The 24,251-nt window shown below is 38.4% G+C and overlaps 1 protein-coding gene and 2 non-coding genes across 3 annotated transcripts; 1 reads left to right on the forward strand and 2 right to left on the reverse strand.

Moving 5' to 3' along the window:
• Window positions 1-166: 166 nt before the first annotated feature.
• Window positions 167-237, reverse strand: TRNAG-CCC. The gene has a single exon. It is a non-coding gene; the product is annotated as a tRNA-Gly (tRNA).
• Window positions 238-1,923: 1,686 nt separating this feature from the next.
• Window positions 1,924-1,996, forward strand: TRNAA-UGC. Its single transcript has one exon. It is a non-coding gene; the product is annotated as a tRNA-Ala (tRNA).
• A 575-nt stretch (window positions 1,997-2,571) lies between these two features.
• On the reverse strand, window positions 2,572-8,426 carry LOC115957864 (electron transfer flavoprotein subunit alpha, mitochondrial). The gene is made up of 8 exons (XM_031076204.1): window positions 8,195-8,426; window positions 7,127-7,309; window positions 6,557-6,768; window positions 4,793-4,953; window positions 4,427-4,585; window positions 4,240-4,292; window positions 3,572-3,712; window positions 2,572-2,784 (listed from the first exon to the last, which is right to left on the reverse strand). Exons 1-8 carry the CDS (start codon window positions 8,285-8,287, stop codon window positions 2,707-2,709), a joined length of 1,080 nt encoding a protein of 359 aa, XP_030932064.1. The 5' UTR covers window positions 8,288-8,426; the 3' UTR covers window positions 2,572-2,706.
• Between the last annotated feature and the right edge of the window lie 15,825 nt (window positions 8,427-24,251).

Genomic DNA, 24,251 nt, shown 5'->3' on the forward strand with positions numbered 1-24,251 from the left:
ATCACTCAAAAGTCAAAGTCCTTGATGTTGTCCCTCACATCATGTTAAACACATTCTTCACTAGACTCTTTGGAAGAGGTTAAATAAGCCTGAATTTCGTGGATTTTGAATGCATGAAATTTGAAGAGAGATGAAAGATTTGAAATTTAAAAAAAACAAAAACAAATGCGCATTCGGGGAATCGAACCCCGGTCAGTACCGTGGGAGGGTACTATGATACCACTACACCAGATGCGCATTTCGGTCGGTCTGTCCAAGTTTCTATTTGTCTACCGCTACTGATCTCCATTCAATAGTGGCTTTTCTTTTCTGTTTTTTCAAGATAAATATGATATGGAAATGCTTAAGCAATTTTTTTATATATACACTAAAATTTAGTGTAAAGTATCTGAGATGTAGTAATTTATATTCCCTAATTTAAAAAAAAAAAAATTGTATTGAATTAAATTGTACTCGAAAATGACTATTATTTGTGTTTTATTGGTTAATGCATATATGTTAGAATTTAATTGAAAATCTAATATACTGCACCTAAAGTATTGTCTCAAAATTTTATCCCTACAAATTTTACTCAATAAAGTTTACAAACTAATGTAACAATGAATGTGATTGATAGATTTTAATAATATAATAAATGAATATCAATTTAGTTTTTCGTGATTGGTGATACATTAATTTGTAAAGTATATGTAGTAAAAATCGTTGTATCCCTAGCATCAAGGATTCTACAAATTTTATTGACATAGAACTTACAAATCAATAAATATGTTACTGATCACCAAAAAACAATTTAAACATTTATTTATTAGGTGATCAAAACCCACCAATCACACATATTACCACATCATGTAGTAAAATTTGTAATGCCTTTAGCATTTTCCAATATAGAGTGTTGTTAGTTATAAGTTTTAGGATTAAAATTGTAAACTAAACATGAAAATGAATATGATTGGTAGATTTTTAAAAACCTAATAAATGAATTTTGAAATGTATTTTTTGTGATTGGTGATACATTAGCTTGTGAGCTCTATGTAGTGTGTAGTATCCTAACATCACTGTAAATTTTATTAGATGGGGCATACATATTAAACTAACATGTGACCGCTCATAGAAAATTATTCAAACATTTTCTCCAAAAAAAAAAATTAAAAAGTATTCAAACATTCATTTTTTAGGTTGTTTAAGTCCACCAATCACATGATTTACATTCATTATCACATCAATTTATAAACATATAGTAAAATTTGTATCTACTTTATAAAAAAATAAAAAAAAGGAGAGTTTTAAATGAGAAGCAAGCTAGACCCCTTATAATCAATCATAAATGCCAATTAACTACAAAAGTATATGTAAGATAAATACATGCTTAAGAAAATAATTGACGACTATCTTTAGTTTTAACTCTACTCTTTACCCTCTCTCACTTTCTTGAGAAACTATAAGGTACTCATGATAGACAGGTGACATGATCCACTATTTCACTAAAAGACTTTCACCTATTCAAAATTATTGAGTTATTAATTTTTTGTAAACAAAAACTAATTATTGACTCAGCAATTTTAAACAAATGGAAATCTTTTAATGGAATGGTGGACAAGTGACATAGTCCACCGTGAGGACCATATAATTTCTCCACTTTCTCCATCCAAAATGGCAATAAGATTAGCTTTGGTATAATAATCTACACTCATTTTGTGATAATCTGAAGAGCTAAAGTTATTTTGTGACTTTTCGTTTACACACTATTCCTAAGGGTTTTTTTTCATATGGGATAGAACTTTCTGCAGATAAAAGCAGCTATTAAAAAATTAAAAAAATAAAAATAAAGAAGATCTCACAAATATGCATGTGTCTGAAAGGCAGCTAGAAGGGCTGACATTACATGCTAATTTGAAGATTATAAAACAGAAATAACTCGTAAATGGGGATGTAGCTCAAATGGTAGAGCGCTCGCTTTGCATGCGAGAGGCACGGGGTTCGATCCCCCGCATCTCCATCTTGAACCTTTTCTCTTTCCTATGTTTATTGTAGTTTTGAATGGGCTTTATTATGGGTTATTGTAGTTTTGGGCTTTACTGCACTGAAAGATTTGTATCATCATCATATATGCAAACTAATTTTTTTTTTTTTTTTAGGACATATAGCAAACTATTAGGTTGTTGCAAATTCCTCTTCTTCTAAGCAGACACAAGATTTCTGAGTTTTGGAGTATTCCAAGCACCATTCTTGATTTTATTCTTGCTCTTTCTTTATATTTCATTTCCCTGATAGAGGTTGTAGTTCTTCAGGGTTGTTATTACTAATCTCATTTTATTTTATTTATTAAAAAAATGAAAAATGAAGTAGCGACGAACATGGAAATGTGGTTGGACCATAATCCCCCAGCTGCCAAGATCTTAACCTGACTCTGATATTTGAGAAGCATCACTCACTTTTTTATTCTTTTATTTATTTTCAATACAATGCTGTTTTCTTATTTGTGAATAATTGCTCAGTTTTGAGAATTTTTTTATTATTTTTTTTTTTTGACCGAAGAAGGTAGACCGTTGGATATACTATGAGATATCTTCAAAAAGAATCATAAGCTGGTACATTGAAATTCCACTTCAATTAATAATTATTATCGTTCATACAATGCTTTTGTAAGCAAGACATTGAGCAATCTTTCAGCATTGTGGAGCCTGGAAAATTGCACGGGTTAGAGGTTTATTTTTTCTCCGGCATCTTTTCTAGCAATTCTGGTATCACTTCAAAAAGATCACCTACGAGTCCATAATCAGCAACCTGCGATTCAAAATTTCAAATATATCATTAGAAGGGGAAAAATCAAAATGCAAGCAAAGCATGTGTTAACAGAGAGTAATACCATTGAGCCATAGGCTACTGCATCATTCTATTGCATTTTAAAAGTGATAGAATGAACTAGCTTTACAAGCTAAAGTTGCTTAGGTTTTTAGCTGTCAAAGCAGAAAGGTAGTATAAAAAAAATGTGAATATTTTTTAAAATATAAGTCTCTTCCATGAGCAGTTTACTTGAGAATTTTGCTCATGTGGAATCTATGAATTTCAATTTATAAGCTTAACTGTTTTAGAGAAGTGAGAAGATCTGATGCCTCAAATGTAATTAGGACTTGATGACCATGAAACATAATAGGAAACTGAGGCATAGTATATTATTTACCATAAGATATGGAATTGCCAAGTTCATTTGAACACTTCGTTACCATTTGCCAGCATGAAGTGCATTATTTCATAGAATACAAAAAAATGAAAAGTAACTTATAGTTAAGATGCACAAATTTGACTAATCCATTTCAATTTAAGTTGGCTCTTGGCTTGAAAACGTGGTCCTTCCCCCCAACACCCCCCACCCCAAAATTTTAAGGGGAGGGGAAAAATAATTTTTTTTTATTAGGTATCACTTACTTTCTAAGTTTTGCCTCACGATATAGGGAGAGACAAAATGAATCACATCATAGACCTTAAGATCTGAATGGCCACAGTTACCAACATGCTAAAATAACCTTGACAATTGAGAAGAAAAGAAAGCATAAAAAGGTTAAGCCATCACCTGAAATATGGGAGCATCTGCATCTTTGTTCACAGCAACAATGACCTTGGAGTCTCTCATACCTGCCAAGTGCTGAATGGCTCCTGAAACACCAAAAGCCATATATAGTTCTGGGGCGACAATCTTTCCAGTTTGGCCAACCTGACACAAAAACCAGTCATAACTAAGACCAGGGGATGAAAACATACATCAGACCCAACAATATCATGAAGTCTAATTATAACACTTGTAATAGAAGTGAACCATCAAAATCTATTGGAGGCATTTCAAAACCCCAAAAGAAAGCAAATAGATAAATTCTCATTCCAACTTGTATTCTCAAGCATCAGGTAAATATATCACCAATAAATACCAAAAGCTGAACATAATTCTAGAAGTCTTTTAAATGAAAGAACTCAGAAAGGGAACATCTACTGTCATGTAATTGCTTTGACTTAACCACATAGTCAAAATCATATTTTCTAGAATGATTTTTTTTTTTTTTTTTAATCTTTTTCCCTTTTTTTAGGGGGGATTCCAAATTCAGAATTAACAGCTGAAGCACTTCTTCTCTTCTTGTTGCTAATGGCAAATGCAGAAATAAATATTATGGACAGGGAACTATAATAAAATGAATGAATTCTCTGATGATATTATATGTACAACATTGTAGATATTATGGGTGTTACCTGGAGGTCATTAGGAACAAATCCCGCATCAACAGCAGCACGGGTAGCACCAACTAAGAAAAAAAGAAGAAAGAATCCCCAAATTACACTAAGTTGTGAAACAAAGAGACGGTCATATTGGCAACAATGGTATTTGCCTATAGGTTTAAGATGCATAAACTGAAATTCTTTTACACATAAAAGTTACCAGCTGCACCAAGTTTCTCTGCAAGCTTCTCTATCATTTTGAAGTTCTCAGCACTTTTCAACGCACGCCCCCCAGTGACTACAACACGTGCATTCCCAAGATCTGGGCGTTCTGTTTCCTGAGAAGTGAGCTTTACATATCTTGATTTACCCACAGCATCTGTAATTAAGTACAAAATTCTATGTCAAGACATGCAGTTGGTAGCTACCAGATAACTCTATTCATTGAGAATCGCACAAGATATCATTAACTCTAGCATTTTAATTATTGAGAATCACACAAGACATATTCTCTTCATTTTATATGTTCAAGGCAGAGAGTAGCCAACAACCAAAATGCCAATGCATTAGAAAAAGACAAACAGACCTTCACCAAAGGTTGAGAGATCAACCTGAGATATTGATGCCTCAGATTTTGAATCAGCTGAGATCGGGGGAACTGGAAAAGATGTGGATCTAATGGTCAACATACATGGGTTGGCACCAGCATATCTAACTGTACAAAGTGCATTTCCAGCATATATTGGCCTGCCAAATGAAACTAAGATCTTAATTTCAGTTAAATGAATTTGGATAATACCAAAGAAGCAGCACAAATGCTTCAGTCTAGCACCTTTGCAGGACCCCAACAAGACACCACAATTGAGGTGTATTTCAGTTTTTGTTTGCTTTCAGTTTATGTAATTGCAATGCCTCAGTGAGAATTCCAAATATAACACTTCTTTATTATTGTAAATTTTCATGATGCTTAGGAGTTTGTAAAACAGCCAATAAAATAGAGCCTAACAAAGTTTTTTGTTAAATTATAGAGTGTATAACACATCAAAGCCACATAGCTGAGGTTCTATGGGCAAAGTAGATTCCTAAAAATCACTCATCCTTTTCTTTACTGATGGCATGTGATGTGTGCAAACAATTCCATTGATGTTGATTGACTGACTTCCTAGCATTTTAATGATTCTTCTTTTTGCAAGCTATGCACCATTTATTGAATTTTTTGGTAAATGTCATGGAAAATGAAAGATTGTATGTAAGACCTTTTCTGTTTGATTATTCACGAGGTAGATTTAGGGATCATGCTTTCTATGAGATGATAATTTCCCTTGTGTTAGAAAACTTTTTTTTTTTTTTCAGCATTTTTTTTTTTTAACTCATTCAATTTGGCTTGAGCTGATCCAACAATTATTCATGTTACAATTGCATTATTTTGTCTTTTTTATGGGTAAACGTAACTCATGCATCAATACAGGTTTGAACCTGGGACTTCACCCTCCAGTTTATGTTGTGAGGAGATGCCTTTTATCCAATGACCATTAGCAAGCTATAATTAAATCTTTCACCCTGTTTTATAGGTGAGTCTGTGTGTGTGCAGCACAAAATTGTTAACTTCTCACCACAAGAGCAGCCAATAATCCTAAATAGTTATTTACCAATCTAGGTGGAAATACATTCTACTTGGCACCATCAAACCCATAGAAAAACAGATTTTAGGACCATTATAGAACAAAAGCAGTAACAACAACTCATGTAATGCCTGTTTTTGTCCCTCCCTCACAGACATACAGAGAAAAGCATAGAGTGAAGAACAGATACAAGAACCATTGATATTAAAACAACCAAAGTTTAGTGGGTCATGGCTCGTTCCTTGGTGACAGAGGCATAGAGTATTCAAACATGTAATACTTTTATACTGGATAACTGTCAACTATGAGATCCACATATAACTATATGCAAGATAGCCGTAGCATTGAAACGCACATAAGTTGCATTGTTTCTTGAAAATGCTATAGCATCTTGCCAGCCATACAAGAATTCAAGGTCCAAGGAAGGCAAAAGAATGGCAGTCTGCCCTTATTCACTTCTACATAGTTTTCTAGTAAAGAGCTCACTCAAGACCTGATGGAGTAACTTGTCAACATTCAAACAACCAATGACACAAAATCGATAGATATGCATCAATTAAGATGCTTGAAGTGCCTGATACTTGATAGAGGTTTCATTGTGCTATGTAAATTATATATGTGAAGCACTTAACTACAAAAGGAAAAGCACCATTAACTTAACTATTAATCAACAGATAACATATGAGAAGGAATCAACATATCCCAAGGGGCCAAACGACAAAATTTACCTCACAAAGAGATTAGATTCGGAAATTTCAATAATATCAGTAATCGGAGAAACATCTAAAAGGGCAGCGGCACGTGGTAGAATGTTTTTCCCAAATGAACCTGAAGGTGCAATTATATGCGAGTATCCACCCTTCTGCTGAACCAAATGGACTAGTTTAGCCCAAGGTTCCGCTAAAGGATGTGAAAATTTATCTGAATCAGCTACCAGCACCTGTGTAAGAAATAGCATCTGCCATCTTTCAGAATCACATGATTTTATGTCCTTGAACTGTGTTATAAAGACATATACTCTAAGGTAACAGAATCCCTTGCCAGTCACAACATGTAACTCTTGAAAAATATGGCAATTCTTTGGGCTGCTAAACTAGATATTTGGACTTAATTGGCTCTTAAAGAAGATAGAAGACATTGAACATGACGTTCATTAAACCTTATTCTGGCTTCATCTTAAAGAACGTGCTAACCCAATTTCAATAAATTTTCCAATAGCACCTTAAAATTTATATCCAACTACATGAACAAGCACAAGTGCATTTTCTAATGACTAACAAAATGATTAAAGGAGTAACCTGAGAAACAGAAGGATGGCATGAGGCAGCATGTGCAGCAGCTTCTTGAAGGGAAGGACCCGACCCAGCCAATAGCACAGAAATGGAATTGTCCTTGCTTAAAGAACTTGCAGCTGCTACCGCACTCACAGATGGTGCCTTTATAGAACCACCTTCATGTTCAGCAAGAACCAAAGTGCTAACCTATATAGAAAAAGACAACAATAATAACAAAATCAAAGCCGCAGAAGTAAAAATTGTAAACCTTGAGTGACCCATTAAGGAAACTCATACAATATTGTACTTTGATAGTACATTCTGGCCACTTTCCCCTAATCTCCCTCCATTGCTACATCCCCACAATGAATCTAGCAATATCTTATAATTGCAGCTGCTTTTGGGATCACTTATCAAAAGCACGACAAGCAACATTTTTGCATTTTGGCTCTCTTGATTTTAAAGCAAAGCAAAAGTGTAAAGCCATGTTACTTTTCTCCGACACGAAAATAATACATCTACTATATTTAAATAAATAAATACATAAATCCAACACTTAGAAATGACCCGGATTAAGATTCTCAACAGTTCTTAGGATAACTCCATCATAGAATCCTTAAACTATCGGTTCAGATATTTCCAATTGGTCAGTATTTTAAACAAAAATCGACTAACATTATTTCGGCTTCTATTCAAATTATTGATAAAGTAACAAAATCAAAACCACAAGTTTAACCATGAATGGTATTGGGACCATTAGTAAGGATTGTAAGAACTCTATGGCACAATTACCCATGAAACTATTTAAGAATCTCAATCCATAGTGGACCTTTCTAGAGTTCATCCTGCAAAATAAAAGAACCCCACATGGGCTAATAACATATTGGTATATTCTAAATTCTAAAAGTCTTAAAAAGATTTTAATTTGATTGAAATTTGCATCAGGTAAATCGAGCTAAACCCATAATATAGTTCCAGATATGCATACATATCTAAGCTTAGATTCTACAAAGGCAGTTCAGATATCACTCATATATGAATTTTCAATTGCATAGATGCATGGATGAGGTGAGAGAGAGAGAGAGGGCTTACGGAACGAGAAATGGAGGAAAGGAAGAGAGATTGGGAAGTGAGGAACGGAACGGTGCGTTTCGCGAAAGCTCTGTGGATCGCGCGAGTTGCCATTACGTATCTTAGCTTCTCTCTGCTCTGTACGAGAGACAGACAGATAAATAAGGGAAGAGTGTGATTGATTGGAGTTGGACAGAGGGTTCGATTTGTTTAATGAGTAAAATCCATACGACGTAGTATACTGTTTTTGGAGTTTTAATGATTTGATGAAGACACTGCGTTTCAATTCATACTTGTGTGCGTAGCAGTGTGCACTCGACCCATCAAAGCAATGAATTGGACCCAATTCAATCCAACCCGAGTCCCAACACACCTTTGATCGGTTTTTCATGGGTTGATAGGTTAGGTTGGGGAAAAAAAACCTTGGGTTGAGTTAGGTTCAAGTTCACATTATAATGTTCAATTCAAATATTCAGTCCAATCTACTCCACTAATAGTTAAAATATATTTAAGTTTGATTTATTTTGGGTTTTTTCTTTAAGGGATTCATTTTGATAGTTCAAGACTTGGTTTAATAAAAGGGTGCGTGTGTTGGTTTATAGGCTACATTCTAGTCCCCAAAGCTTGTTTAAGCCTTATAATTCATTGTCAAAAAATAAAGCATCCCATTCCCATGGTGAAATAAGAGAAAAAGCTTTCCTTCTTTGCAATGGACGTAGACCAGCCTGACGCCTCCACAGATCTCTCATTGGAAGAATCAGACCTCCTCATCCGCAGCACTAAGAAACAAAAGGCCACCTCTTAGGACTTCTACCCCCAGTGAACCCTTCGCTCCTACAAAGACTCCCTAGTCCAACCGGTACACACCTGGGAAGACCATTCCCTCCAGAATCTTCGCATTTTTTATGCCAACATAGAGTCCAACTAGGATTACGACTCCGATGACAATAGCCCACTAATCTTACTTTCAAAAGAGGACAAACAGCGCATTAGAGCCTCCTAAAGATCAACACTAATAATCAAGGCCTTTGGAAAATCCCTAGGTTTCAAATACATCGACTATAAAATCCGAGCTATATGGAAACCTCAGGGCGAACTCCAATGCATTGATCTTGGTCTTGACTACTTCCTCATAAGGTTCAGACTTAAGGAAGATTATTGGAAGGTTCTGAACGAAGGTCCATGGTTCATCGACCAACGATTCCTCAAGGTGCGACAGTGGTCCCTAGGCTTTAAACCCTCGAAAGCAAAACTTACCACGACCGCGATATGGGTGAGACTCCCAGAGCTACCCATCAAGTTCTACGACAACTCCATACTGCAACGGATTGTAAACCAACTTAGCGACCTTCTCAAGATTGATGCCCATACTATCGACAACGTTAGAGGGCGGTTCGCTAGACTTTGCATCCAAGTAGACTTGGACTCACCTCTCATCTCTAAACTCTGAATAGGATCCCTAACACAACCCGTACAATATGAGGGTATATCCTCCATTTGCTTTAAATGTGGCTGTATTGGACACAGATCCGCCTCCTGTCCTGCTATTATCTGCCCCTCCTCTACCCCAACCCCGGCAAACAACACCGACACTATAAAGGAACCGCCAAAACCTTTTGGTGAGTGGATGTTGGTCAAGAGTCAAAAATCAAAGAACACAAATCACAACCCTGACCATTAAACCAAATCAAACACAACACTTTAATCAAACCAGAAATTCGCTGACCCCCTTGCTCACCCCACATCACGGGCCACTAAACCACGTGACATGCCCCCCTCCTCGTCACGTGAAAAGACTCCTGGCTTTGCAGCAAAACCCACGTCCCACCAAAAGAATCTCATGTTCTCTGATAGGGACAACACATCGCCATCACACATCCCTGAACCTATCTCTTCCTCAACCTCGAGCCCAAAGCCGAAAGTGAAGAACACCAATCCTGCCAACGCAGGAAAGTTTCAAACATAGGACAAATACCCACTCCGACCAATATTTGTCAGCCTCTACAAAATCTTACTCTTCTCATACTAAGACTCCCACTTCGAAAGTTTCCTCCCCCTCTCACCTCGTTGACCTTGCCTTTTTTATGAAAGTTGACCTCGTGTACATAGCCATTAATGACACCCCTGCTAGTCCCACTTACACAGCACCTACATCGTATCCCCATACAGACATACACACAGTCAAGGACACATCTACACACCCTGACCCAAGCCCCTCATCCCCCCATGCATTCTCTAACCAAAGGAAAGTCCCAACAACCGTCATGGACGCCCACCGAGCAACCAACAGATAAGCATTACCACCACCATCCTTGAATACACACATACCTGCCCCCCAAGAAGCCATCCTCTTCAACCCAAACTCTCAGAACAATTGGGCATTCCTCTCCCGAAACAAATGGAGACCCATAGGGAACCACCTTCTCTGATGGATTTAGAGCTGCCCAACCCCCTTTTGGGCCCACATAGAGGAAGAACTAGACCGGACCTTGAGGACACAAGCACACACCCTTCCTCCAAACACTACCCTATGATGAGTGATCATACCAATATCCGAGGGCATAGCCTTTGTCTCCTCAACAATCTCATTCCCTCGTACCAATCCGAGCCGCTGGATATACCCCTCCAACACTACACCAGGAACCCATCACCAAAGCGGAACACCAAGCATTACCGAGTGGAGCGTTGCCAAAGCCCACAACAGCGCAACAACCACCATTTCCCTACGAACAGTGTCCTACAACTCACGTGCATTGGAGAACAGGAATCGAGAATCATTTGCATGACCCAACATCAAGTGGCATGCTTCAAGTTAGCTCTAGAACACCTTCACCACCGAAACTCGTATTGGATCATTATGATCCCTTAAGCCAAGACTTTGTTGGTCCCACCTCCATTGGTATGGAGGACCGAGATTGCCCATATACCCAACCCCTTCAACCCTCATCCAATGAAGATCCTCATATGGAACTGTAGAAGAGCCGAAAACCCTTACTTCCGTAGAAGCTTTTCAGATCTCATTCGTGCCCACCACCTAGAAATCATCATCATCATGGAAACCCGTATCTCAGGTCAAAGGGCGGAAGATATCAGCTCATCCCTTGGCTTTGACAACGTTTGCTACTCTGACACAGCTAGGTTCAAAGGAGGTATTTAGCTCCTCTGAAATGGCCAAAATACAGAGTTGGAGATACTCTCAGTGACGGACCAAGCCATTCATGCCTTTGTCCAGGTAAGTGCCTCAAATCCTACTTCCAATTGGCTCCTATCTGCGATATATGCTAGCCCAGACCAGATGTAATGTCCCAGCTATTAAAAAAAAAAAGTTAGATTTTTATGGATCCCATGTGCTCCCACCGAACCCATCACTCTCCATCACTCATTCTCACTACTCACTATCTCATTCCTTCTTGGCCGGCCAGCTCTCCTCACTTTGTTCTTTCTTTTACTTTTTCTTTTTCTCTCAAACACAACACACACACTCTTCTCACTCCCTCACTGTCCCACCGGGTTCCATTCCAAACCACCATCTCCACCATCATTTTTCTGGCAAGATCACCGGAAAATCTTTAAGAACCTCTAAGCACCTTCACATCTTTTATTTGAGGTAAAATTTCTAATCTTTTTATGGGTTTTATATTTTGCTTGAGGTTATATTTTTTTATCTAAGATTTGATAATGATACCCATATGATTTATGAGCTTTGGAAGTGATATTTATGTGTTTATGTGTATGGATTTGTCTTGGTGGATTTATTTGATGAGTGGGTTTGTAGTTTTTACAATGGTAGTTATCTAAGTGGTGAAGATTTGGCGGTTTTGGCTTTTAATGTGGAATAAATGGTGAATATAATTTTTATTGATTATTTGGAGCTAGTGGAGGATTTACATTTGGGATTTGTAATGGTGGATATTGTTATATATGTTGTTGTGTCATGGGTCTCTTGAAAATAGTATGTATATATTGTGGAAGAAATTCATAAAGTGTTAGGATCTCTTGTGATAAAGGAGAAGGCTTTGAATGACATGATTTAAGTCTATAAATTGGGGTCTATACCTTGTAAATTAATTTGTTGAGAAATTTTGGAAGTAGAATACATTATTTGTGGGGTTAAATACTAGGCTTGCCTAATCAAGTGCTTATTTGGCAATTCTTAATTTGTAACTAAATACAATTTCAAGCGTTATGCTTATTGTGATAGGTTTGCTTGATATTGTTTAGGTTCTAGCTAATCTCCTTTAAACCTTGGAGAGTTAAGTTTTTTGCAGGTTGCAAGGTAAGTAGTTTTTTAATGGGATTTTTTGAAAATAACCACGTTGCATAAACATTATTTTTTGGGTCAAACACATTTTGGAAAATTATTTGTGGGATTATGTTTTCTTACAAAGTATTGTGTTGTGACCTTGTTATATATGACTATTTATGAAAGATGCATCATATTTGGTAATGCGAATGGAGAAATGCATGATTTGTTAGCATGGAAATAATAAACATCTTTTATAAAATTCTTAGGAATGAATTTTATGAATTTATTGCATTATTTGAAAATTCTAAAGATGTTTTATCTTGACTTGTGATATTTGAAAAATTGAAAAAAAATCTTCTTAACAAGGAATGAGTTTGAAGGCTTTGAGAACCTTGTGAATATATTGGGTATTTCAAATGTTTTTGTGAAACTACTTGAAATTGAACTGTGTTTTGATTTCATGTAAACTGTGAGCTCTTCATGTTTTACCCTTGGGCTGTGACATGTGATTACTCGGTGATTACCTAGCTAAATACTATAGTCTATGTGACATTAGTATCTTAGCCCCCATCTTTGTGTTGGCAGATTAGTTCTGGCTTTGGGTCGGCAATTGTCACATGGCCTTCGGTTGGGATTTCTAGTTTGGAACGGTATTGTTATTGCTCACAGTGTATAGTATGTAATTTCATGTTGAGATATTTTGAGAAATATATAATATGTAGTTTCACATTGAGATATTTTTTTTAAAAAAAGCTTTGTGCTATACTGTTTTAATCATTCTTGTCATATTATAATTGAAAATACTCTTGCAGTATTTAGTTAGAAATTTCCCAAATTAAAACATGCTTTGTAAATTGTTTATCATCATGAAACTTACATTTCCCCTACCCCCATTAATTATGCTACTTACTGGGCTCCATCTCATCTCATTATTTTACAAACCTTTCAAAGTAGGCAACAATCATTTTGAGACAGTTTTTTGAAGGCTAGCAATAGTTAGACTAACTACTGATGAAGGCTAAACTTTTGTGATGGAGATATTTAGATGATATACATCATAGAGTAGACTTGACTTATTCTTTTGTATATTATAGTGGTTATGACTTTGTTTCAATTGATGGGACAAGTTATTAATATGTAATTGTATTTATTGAGACCTCCATTCTTTTGTGGCCAATGGTCCTTGTAATTATTGCATAGAGCTCTAACTTACTTTTTTTTTTTTTTGATGCGAAAGATAGATATACTTTTATTGCGACTACGAAAAAGAGGTTACATCATGGATAAGAGCTTGCATAATACAGCAAGGTTCCTCTTCAATCCAAGCAACATAATCATTTATGCTAGAAGCATTCTTTGCTAAAATATGGGCCGGCATATTCCCTTGTCTCCGCACGTGAGAGTACTCAATACTTCTAAATTCTTTGCCTATGTCTTGAATCCCATTAATCACAGCAGCTATTGTGGATGGGGCCCGGGAACAGTTACATAAAGCATTATAAACCACTGTTGAATCACCTTCCAGTACAATATCCCTTACACCGACGTCCTTTGCAAAGAGCAGGCCCACCTCGACTGCTTTGGCTTCAACCTCTGCTGCTCCCAACGGCATTTGGATCTTCCTACTTAGAGCTGCTTCAAGCCTACCCTCACTGTCACGGATTACTACCCCAACGCCCACAGCTCTCTGTTTTATGAAAATCGCTCCGTCAACATTGATCTTGAAGAGACCATCCCGTGGAGGAGTCCACCTGACATTCCGCTGAGGCGTCGGAACCACTGGTCGGTCAAGCTGATTCGCCGCTCTGTGCTCCCGAAGATATTCTGTTGCCCAACTGAATAACTGTCTCCCCGTCTTACGTACGCCGCCACACCTGACCTCATTCCGGTTGTGCCATATTGCCCATGCCGTCGTGGCAGCCTGAGCCACGTGCTCCTCCCCCACATCCTCCTGCATTATCAGCTTCCACATAACGTCGACGAAGGACAGGGATGAACCACCCAGGTCTGGAAACACCATCTTAGAACACTCCCTTGCCTCTCTAGCTTTCCGACACTCCCACAGGACATGGAACACCGACTCCGGCGTCTCTTTGCAGTCTTCACACACATCATCCTGGACTATTTTCCGGCGCAGCAGATTGTCCTTTGTTGGCAAGGCATTACGACATGCACGCCACATAAAATGGCGAATTTTGTGAGGTACCGGGATACTCCAAACCCTTCTCCAGAAACTCCTCATTTTGCTAGCATCCGACGGGGCCCCTTTATTAGGCATTGAGAGCAGGTTCACAGCCAACTTGTACGCACTCCTCACCGTAAATAAACCATTCGGTGTTTCGGACCAAATAAGTTTATCCGGTGGTAGCCGGGCACTAATGGGAATGCTTTTGATACTGTCAGCCTCATGCGGTAAAAACACCGTATCAATCACCTCAGTCCGCCACTAGCTCTAACTTACTTTGGGAATATTGTTAATGAAATTATTATGATAATTCTTGATGTTGGGACTTGATATGAATCATTTGGATTGAATTGTCCAAAAAAGAAAAATCTATAGGTACCTTTAAGATGTTTTTCTCATGCTTTGGTCCCTTTTGGGTTTGGGGCATGACACCAAAACACCCATTTTAACCTTTGGGATGACCTTACCTCTTTCACCTCCTCCAATACCCTCCCTTGGTTACTGGCTGGCAACTTCAACGACACCCTCACACACCATGAAAGTTTTAGTAGCTCTCCTCCAAATTGTAGACATATGACCATGTTTAACAACTTCCTCAATAACTGCAACCTCATCGACTTAGGATACAATGGCCTGATCAAGGTTCACATGGACCAATAAGAGAGACAATGGCCTAGTCATGAAACGTTTAGACAAGGCCCTTGCCAACCCCCAATGGAAGCTTTTATTTAACAACTCTCACGTCTGTCACCTGCTTAGAACCTTCTCCGACCACCACCCCATCATCCTTCATACCACCTTACACACCTCTCAACCTCTCAGCACCAGACCCTTCCATCTAGAAACCATGTGGCTCAATGACCCCTTATTCCCAACAATTGTTCAAAACTCTTGGAATAACCATCCGTATGATATCATCTTAGCCAAGGATGATTTCACGCACCGTGTCAAAGTTTGGAATGCAAACTCCTTTGGAAACATTTTTCACAAATAAAAAGAGGACCCTCGCTCAACTTAACGGCATTCAGAAAGCACTGTGCAACAACTAAATACCTTTCTAAGAAACCTTGAGAATGAGCTTCTAAATGAATATCAACAAATTCTGCGTCTTGAAGAAGAATTCTAGGCCTTAAAATCCCGCGTTGAGTGGTCTCTCCTTGGTGATCATAACACCAATTTCTTTCACCTCCCCACCATCTGCTGTCATTGCTGCAACAAAATTTGGTGCCTTCATGATACAGTAGGCAACTGGACACATTCTCTGTTTGACATTAAATCCTTGATTCAAACCCACTTTAGCACCTTGTTCACGTCTAATATGATCAGCGTCCCCTTCTCCCTCCCTCTTGGATTACCTTCAACTCCCTCTCCCAAGATACTCGAACCATTCTAAATAGAGAGGTGACTGACCATGACATTCAACAAGCTATCTTCTCTTTTAAGCCTTACAAAGCTCCGGGTCCTGATGACTCTCATCCAATTTTCTTTTGTGAGAGACCGCGCCCCCGGCCTGTTATTATGATGTTGGGCCAAACCCACGTGAATGGGTGGAGTCGTGTTATTGCCTCTCAAAATGGAGGTTCGACTAGTTATATTTTTCCCTTTAGATTAAGGGTTTTACAATGGAGTCGCCACTTATTTAATTATTAGAATAAATAAGAAAACCAAAATTGAAAAATCTCTCATTTTATTAATTTGTAATTGAATTTACATTGATCATAGGAAAATTACATGGCTTTGGTCCTAGATACAATCTAAGATAAAGTACATGGTTTTGTTTCCTAGTTACAATCTAAAAATCGAAAATTACATGGATAAGCATTTGATCTACTAACCATTGATCTAAGCTCGGAGGCTATATTACAAGGTGAGAAGGTGTTAGGCACCCACCTTACCCGATGAAACCAGTCTTCTAGACTATGGTGGCCAACATTCATATCACATCATCTAATATGTTATCAATTAATTTACATGTTAAATTTAATGTGTGTGCATGTGATAAACCCTAATTCAATTTATTAAGTATGGTATTTGGATTGAAAAATAAACTCTAGTGAATGTGTGTAGATGGTGACAACCTAGATTCAAGGATTTGAAAGAATTATTAAACAAACATGTTTTTCATATTTTTTTATATGGATTTAAGATTAAATCTAATGATATGCATGAACATGTGATGAACAACTAAGAACATGTAAAGAATACATAAGAACAATTAAGAACGTTTAAACATATTCAAGAGAATTATCATGCTTTAATCTTAAATTCTCATCATGGCAACATAAACAAATAGTTAGGGAAATAGATTATACCTTCATGCAAGATTCATATGGTGGAGGAGGGGACTCTTGATGGGGATCCTAAGGGTGGAGAAAAAGAAGAATTAGGAGAGAGAAGACCAAGATATGACAATACTACTCAACTTCACTAGAACTCAAGAGAAGAGAAGAGAGAGTGGTTTTTTTGTGTCTTTTGAAATGAAGGAGATGAGAGGTTTATATAGTAGTGGTGGAAGAAATATGAATGGAATGTCATTTAATAAGGATTGACAAAGAATCATAAACCTAGACCTCATTTTAGCATTTGGGGAAATTTGGTGCATTAAATGTGGAGATTGATGAGAGTGAGGAGCAAGCAAAGTTCAATTTTCCCGTAACTGCTGTAACAGCCTGTAGAGCCAATTTCGAAAAATCATATCTAACTCAATTTTGATCGGAATTATCTCATTCTTGTGTTGAAATTAAAGCCCCGGATGTCTAGTTTCTGGGAAAATTAACCTCATTCATAGATTCAAAATATTCTGAGAGATATTAATGAAATAGTGAGCAGAGATCATTTGTTAGAAAATGGTTTCAGCATAATTAACATTAATAGGTCCCAAATTAGCTCCCAGTTAACATTAAATGACTCCAATCACTCCCATTTCAAACTTAACTGGTTCCAAATTTACTCTAATTAAAAGATAATTGCACAAGTTACTTATTGAATAATTAATGTTTAACTATCTAGTTAATTAGGTATGTGCAACCCTACTATATAATGTAGTCCTAACCAATCAAATTATAACACATCATTGATCTCAAATTAATTATACTTATAACCAATTGAAATCAATTATTCATAATCACATATAATCGGACTCAATTTGTGATAGTGCATCTCAGCCATTAAAACTTGATTTGATGATAACTTTCAATCTGGTAGTCCGATTCAGGCTTATGACCGGTCGATTTAATCGTTACAACATTAAGATCATTTTGGTGAAATGAGATTAAGGATTTAATGACCAAAATCAAGATGCATATTTCCAATGTGAAATTACCATTTTACTCTCCATGTGAGGTTAAATGCGGGTTGCAAAATAGGGTGTCAACATCTTCCAAAAGTATTGGAACATAGTAAGCCCCTCAGTTATCACACTCATAAAAAAACATCTTCCAAAAAAAAAAGAAATTCCCAATACTCTAAACTCAACTCTCATTTGTCTTATCCCAAAAACGGACAAGCTAGAAACCGTCCACCAGTTCCGCCCATTAGCCTATGCAATGTTCTCTACAATGCAATAACAAAACTCCTTGTTCAGAGGCTCAAACCCTTTCTCTCTAAAATGCAGTAACAAAACTCCTTTTTCATACACCCATACCAAGCCAGTTTTGTCCCCGGAAGAAAGGCGGCGCAACAATGTCATCCTTACGCAAGAGATCATACACACTATTTCCACCTTTAAAAGCAAGTGTGATCTCATGGCCCTTAAAATTGATCTCGAAAAAGCTTTCGATAGGCTTGAGTGGAGCTTCATCTATCAAGTCCTCAACTGGTTCAAATTTCCAAAAGATTGGATCGACCTCATCATGTCCTGTATCAGCTTTTCCAATCTCTCAGTGCTAGTGAATGGTGAAAGACTCGACCCCTTCTTTCCCTCAAGAGGTATACGACAAGGTGACCCGCTCTCACCATATTTATTCATCCTTTGCATGGAATACTTAGTTGGGATTATTAAGGCAAAAAAGTCCTGTGGTAACTAGACTGGCGTAAAAACTTCCAGAGAAGGTCCTTCATTCTCACACCTTTTCTTCGCCGATGACTTGATCCTTTTCGCAAAAGCCACAAAAAAGAACTGCCTTACCATTAAAAGAATTCTCAATGAATTCTGCTCCTCAGTCGATCAAAAAGTTAACCCAGGAAAATCTAAAATCTATTTCTCTCCTCACACAATGGCCGAGAATATCTCACTAATCGAGAGTGAGCTAGGTATGTGACGCACCAACAACTTTGGAAAATATCTAGGCGTACCTATCATTTCTGATAGGAGGGATAAAAGAGCTTTTGACTATGTCATAGACAAAGTTCTGTCCAAACTGCCTGGCTGGAAGGCAAGATCACTCTTCTTAGCTGGCCGCCTCACGCTCATCAACTCGGTCACCTCCGCAATTCCCAACCACCTTATGCAATGCAACCTTCTTCTGTCAAAATTTTGCTCCGAACTAGATAGAATCAACCGTAACTTTCTTTGGGGAAACTCAAGCTCATGCAAGAAGATGCATAATGTTAGCTGGGATGTGGTCACTCTTCCAAAACACTTAGGAGGATTGGGCATCAGAAAAAGCCTTGCGCGAAACAAAGCCCTCCTTGCCAAGAGAGTTTGGGCCTTACGCACAAACTTTTGTGATGCTTGGGCCGAAACTCTTAGAAAAAAAAACCCAATTACCTATAGTGCCACTAAACGTAAGTCCTTAGTCTTGGCCAGCATCCAAAAGGCAAATATTATTTGTGACAAGGGTACAAGATGGCTTATCAAGAATAGGGAATCCATCCGCGTTTGGCTAGATGATTGGACAGACCACGATCCCATCCGCAGATTACTTTAGGGCCTACTCCATGCAAATGGCCCTTCTCTAAAAGTCAAAGACACCTGGGACACTAACAGTAACTGGGACCTTAGCAGCATGTCCTTCGTTCTCCCAAGTCAGGTCTGCGACATCATCAAAGCAACCCTAAAACCCTTCCACTCTTCTCTCGACAACCTTCCCACCTGGAATTTGACCTTTAACGGCCAATTCAGCAATCGCTCAGCTTACATTTTGGCCACAAATCTTCCAATGAAAACCAACTCTCAAAACTGGAAATGGGTTTGGAAAACCCCCACCATTCCAAGGGTTATGACTTTCTTATGGTTGGCTTGCCACAATCGCCTCCCCACAAAAAACCACCTCGCTTCAAAACACATTCTCAATGATGATTCTTGCTCTCTCTGTCACTTAAGCCTGGAAACCACCATCCATATTCTTAGAGATTGCCCAATCATCCTTCCCATTTGGAATGACCTCTCCAACAGCATCCTTTCACCGGACTTCCTCACCTTAGAACTCCCTGGCTGGCTCAAACTCATGTCTACTTCCCCAACCAAAACCCCGAGTCTCCCTTTTATCCCCTGGAAAACCTACTTTCCCCTAGTTGTGTGGACTATCTAGTCAACCCACAACAAGCTTGTCATGGAAGCTCAATTCTTCGCCCCCCCATAAAATAATTGGAAAAATAAAAGCCTTATCCCAAGAAATTTTCCACACTCTTCCCCCCAAAACTTCCTTAGTAAAAAACAACATCATCCATTTAAGATGGAACCCTCCTTCCATTGGCTTTCAAAAGCTCAATATCGATGGTTCAGCTAAGGGAAACCTCGACATGGCTTCGGCAGGAGGACTGATACGAGACCATAGGGGAGCTTGGATTGGTAGCTTTAACAGAGCAATAAGCTACACTCACTTGATGACTACTGAGTTATGGGATCTTAGGGATGGCTTAACCCTTGCTAGAAATTTAGATATTAAAAAATTATTGATAGAGATTGATGCTTAGGGTGTTGTTGATGCCATCAATTCCTAGTTTGCCAATTCAACTCACCCTTATAATGGTCTCATCTCTGGCTACAGGTCCCTCCTCTGACATTTTGAGGAAGCTCACTTGTACCACATTCACCGCAAGGGCAACCACTGTGCGGAAATTTTGGCTAAAGAAGGAATGCATAATCCTAGCTCCCTTGTTTTTCATTTGAATCCTCCTTCTTGTATTTTGTATTAACTTTTAGCTGACGCTTAGGGTATTAGATACCCTAGACTTTGTAATTCTTAGCTTTTAAATAAAATTTCCAGTTTACCAAAAAAAGACTTTGTTTGAAATATGCATCCTTAAAGTTTGGGTGTATTTTCAAAATTTGAATTTTATCTTCTGAAGTTATATTCTGTTTGTATCAACAGACCATCTATCTTTATTTTCCGTTAAGTTCCACATAAACTTATCACGCGTATTTAATTCGTCAAATAAAATGATTTCATGTGTTCAATAAAAATGACGTGGCATTATTTAATTGGACAAACTAAACACGTGTGAGAAATTTATATGGTACTGTAAGGTTGAATTTATTCAACCATCTAATTGGCTTTATTCCGTGCCAAATTTACTTGTAATTCAGCATTTAGTAACCCTGTATTTAGGTGGGTTTGATGTAAGGGTAGTGAGTGAGATAGAGTGAAGATTGCTCAAGAGTGTGCAAGAAAACGGAGACTCGCGGTTGGGACTCGCGGGTGACTCGCGGCTGCAAGCCGCCAGACGCAGCACACGTGCCAAGCATGCTAGAAGATGAACAGTTATGCTAGCTGGAGTACTACAAGACAAAACAGGACAACTGGCCATACGGTTATCTCGCGACTGGATCTCGCGACTTAGTCAAGCCGCAAGCCACCCCTGTTTTGTTAAACCTAGCGTTTCACATTCCTCTCCCACTCCAGTATAAATACCCATTTTACCCACGATTGAAAGAGAGCTTCCAGAGAGAATTTTCAAAGAGAAACCCTAAAGAAAAACAAGATTGATTCACCCACAATCTATACCTTAGAGTCTCTTCAAATTCCTCAACTCTCTTCCTCTCCATTGTCAAATCCTTGAGATGCATTATACCAAACCTGGTTCTTACCATCATCATCACTGTGAGACAGCTGTTTGGATTTCTAGGAAGCAGTTAGGAAGGAACCAATCTTCATTGGTTGATGCTACGGTCTAGTAGCGGAATCCGGAAAGCTAGAAAAGAAAAAGGTTCGGTGCAACCTCGTTGGAGCAAGAAGCTTGGAGGGCTTAGGTGCACTGGGTAGATTAGGCTTGGAGGGTCTTTTGCTGTCCATGTATCCCAACTGTATTTTCTAGTGGATTGTTTACCGCTTGGAGGGCGGCGGAGAGGTTTTACGCCGAGGGCTTCGGTTTCCTCTTCGATAACACATCGCGTGTTGTCTTTGTGTTTGCATCTTCCTTCCTCTCTATCTTTGCCTTTTATTATCTGCTGTGGATTTTATTTTGTTATGGCTTAGATAGTTTTTTAACCAATTTCATATTATAGCATATGTTAAGTTTCCGCACACTAGTTGTTTGACATATTGCTTGAATTGGTTAAGTTGTAATTTGGGGGTCTAAACGTTCAAAGGTGTTTTTACACGTTTTTGAACTTTCAATTGGTATCAGAGCGGGTACACTGCTATTGGTTTCATTACCATTGTGTGATCCTTGACTCCCTTTTGAGATGGATAGGTCTCAATCCCTAAATGCACCTCCATATTTTGATGGTAGTAATTATGCTTTTTGGAAGGTTCGCATGAGAGCTTTTCTGTGTTCTATTGATGAATCTGTTTGGGATGCTGTTGAGATTGGTTGGATCAGACCTGAGGCAGCCAAATCCACTTGGGATAAGGCAGCACTTGCTGCATCCAATGCTAACAGTAAAACACTCAATGCTATTTTCTGTGGTGTGTCTCTAGATGAATTTCACAGGATTTCTCACATTACCATTGCCAAAGAAGCATGAGAGATTTTGGAAACCACCTATGAAGGCACGAAGAAAGTGAAAGACACCAAGTTACAAATGCTGACCACTCGGTTTGAGGAGCTCAAAATGAGTGAGGATGAGTCTTTTGACTCTTTCTATGGGAAGCTAAATGAGGTGGTTGTCAGCAAGTTCAACTTGGGGGAGAAAACGAAGGATTCAAAGATTGTAAGGAAGATCCTTCGATCATTGCCGGAAAGTTTTCGTGCTAAAGTGACAGCGATTGAAGAGAGCAAGGACCTTGATGACATCAAAGTACAGGAGCTGGTTGGTTCTCTGCAGACTTATGAGATGTCGCTGCCCAATCAACGGAAGAGTAAATCTCTTGCTCTAAAGACCATTAATGAGAAGGTGGAAGATCAAGACTCATCGGGAGAAGATGTGGTCGACAAAGATGTTGCATACCTTGTCAAAAATTTCAGAAAGTTCTTGAAATTCAAAAATAATGGCAAATTTGATGATAAAAGAAAATTCCAAAGTTCTGGAAGGGAGAAAAGGGAATTCAAAAAGAAAGATGGAAAAGAATCCAACCCACACAAGGTGTCACTTGTTTCGAATGTAAAGGGCATAGACACTTTAAGAAGGAATGTCCGAATTATTTGAAATCGAAAGGTAAAGTGTATGCCACGACTTTGAGTGACTCGGATTCATCTGACTCAGAATCTGAAGAGAGCTGTGATGGAGAGGGGAACTATTCAGCTTTTATGACTATTGCTCATGTTGAGTCTTCAGATGAGTTGAATCTGCTTGTACGAAACCTTGGAGAACATAGTGATGATGAATCACTAGGAATTGTTGAAGAATCAGATGCTGAAGAAGATGAAAGCACAGCAAATTTTCAAGAGAATTATAACACACTCTTGGAGAAGTCGGGTGAGTACACAAGGGTGGCCAAGGCTGCTGTGAGAAAAATGAAGAAGGCTGAGGAGGACTACAAAAGTCTCCTAATCCGATATAGGGAGGCCAAATGTGAGATAGAAACACTGAATGGTGAGTTGTCCGAAACTTACACAAAAGTGAGATTTCTTGAGAATGAGGTTGTGCAAGCAAATGCTAAAATAGAGAGGGTCACCACCAAGAAGCTAGATGATGTTATCTCATCTCAAAAGAGTTTTTCAGACAAATCTGGATTGGGATATACCGGAGGAAGTGGTTCATCTGGAAATGTCACTAAAGAAGTGAAGTTTGTAAAGGCCAAAGATCCAGTTGTAGCTGACCCTACTGGTGAGAAGCTCGAGGTGGAGGAGAAGAAAAATGTGGTGAACCAACGGATGCTGAATCCCCGTAATCAATCTGTGGGCAGGTCTGAATCTCGTGCCAAGTCACGCCCACGACCACAAAGAGGTCCTAGAGCAACTTATGTGTGTCATTATTGCGGACTTCAAGGGCATACTCGACCAAATTGCCAAAAGCTGAGAGCAAAGAATAGTGCAACTCCTCAAAGGTCAGGAGGACCTAGAAATGATAGAAGAATTTGGGCTGGTGATCAATTTAGAGATCAGAATGGTGATCCCGGAATGATGAACGTGATGAAGATGATTGGTGCATTCACCAACTGCTTGGAATGCTTCTCACGAAGGTTTGAAAGCCCTAACTCCCGTACCCAATCCTATAAGGAAATCACCCCAAACGCAAGTGACGTGTGGGTGAAAAAGGGTACTCATGCATAAGCATTAGAACATGTCCATGCATTAATTCCTCCCTATGCTTTGTGACAATGTTTGTTTGTTTTGCTTGCTGTTTTTGCTATTGGTTGTTTGCTTGTCTACTTGTGCATATT

Source organism: Quercus lobata, chromosome 8, assembly GCF_001633185.2.
Source record: "Quercus lobata isolate SW786 chromosome 8, ValleyOak3.0 Primary Assembly, whole genome shotgun sequence".
Classification (NCBI taxonomy): domain Eukaryota; kingdom Viridiplantae; phylum Streptophyta; class Magnoliopsida; order Fagales; family Fagaceae; genus Quercus; species Quercus lobata.

Bases quoted from the DNA above. Each gene is read 5' to 3' on its own strand.
- LOC115957864 (XM_031076204.1), bottom strand. From the start codon at position 8,287: ATGGCAACTCGCGCGATCCACAGAGCTTTCGCGAAACGCACCGTTCCG. The intron at 6,769-7,126 runs GTTACTCCTTTA...TTTCTTACACAG, and splicing joins GCCATCCTTCTGTTTCTCAG to GTGCTGGTAGCTGATTCAGA. The intron at 4,954-6,556 runs GTAAATTTTGTC...TTCATTTGGCAG, and splicing joins GAATCTAATCTCTTTGTGAG to GCCAATATATGCTGGAAATG.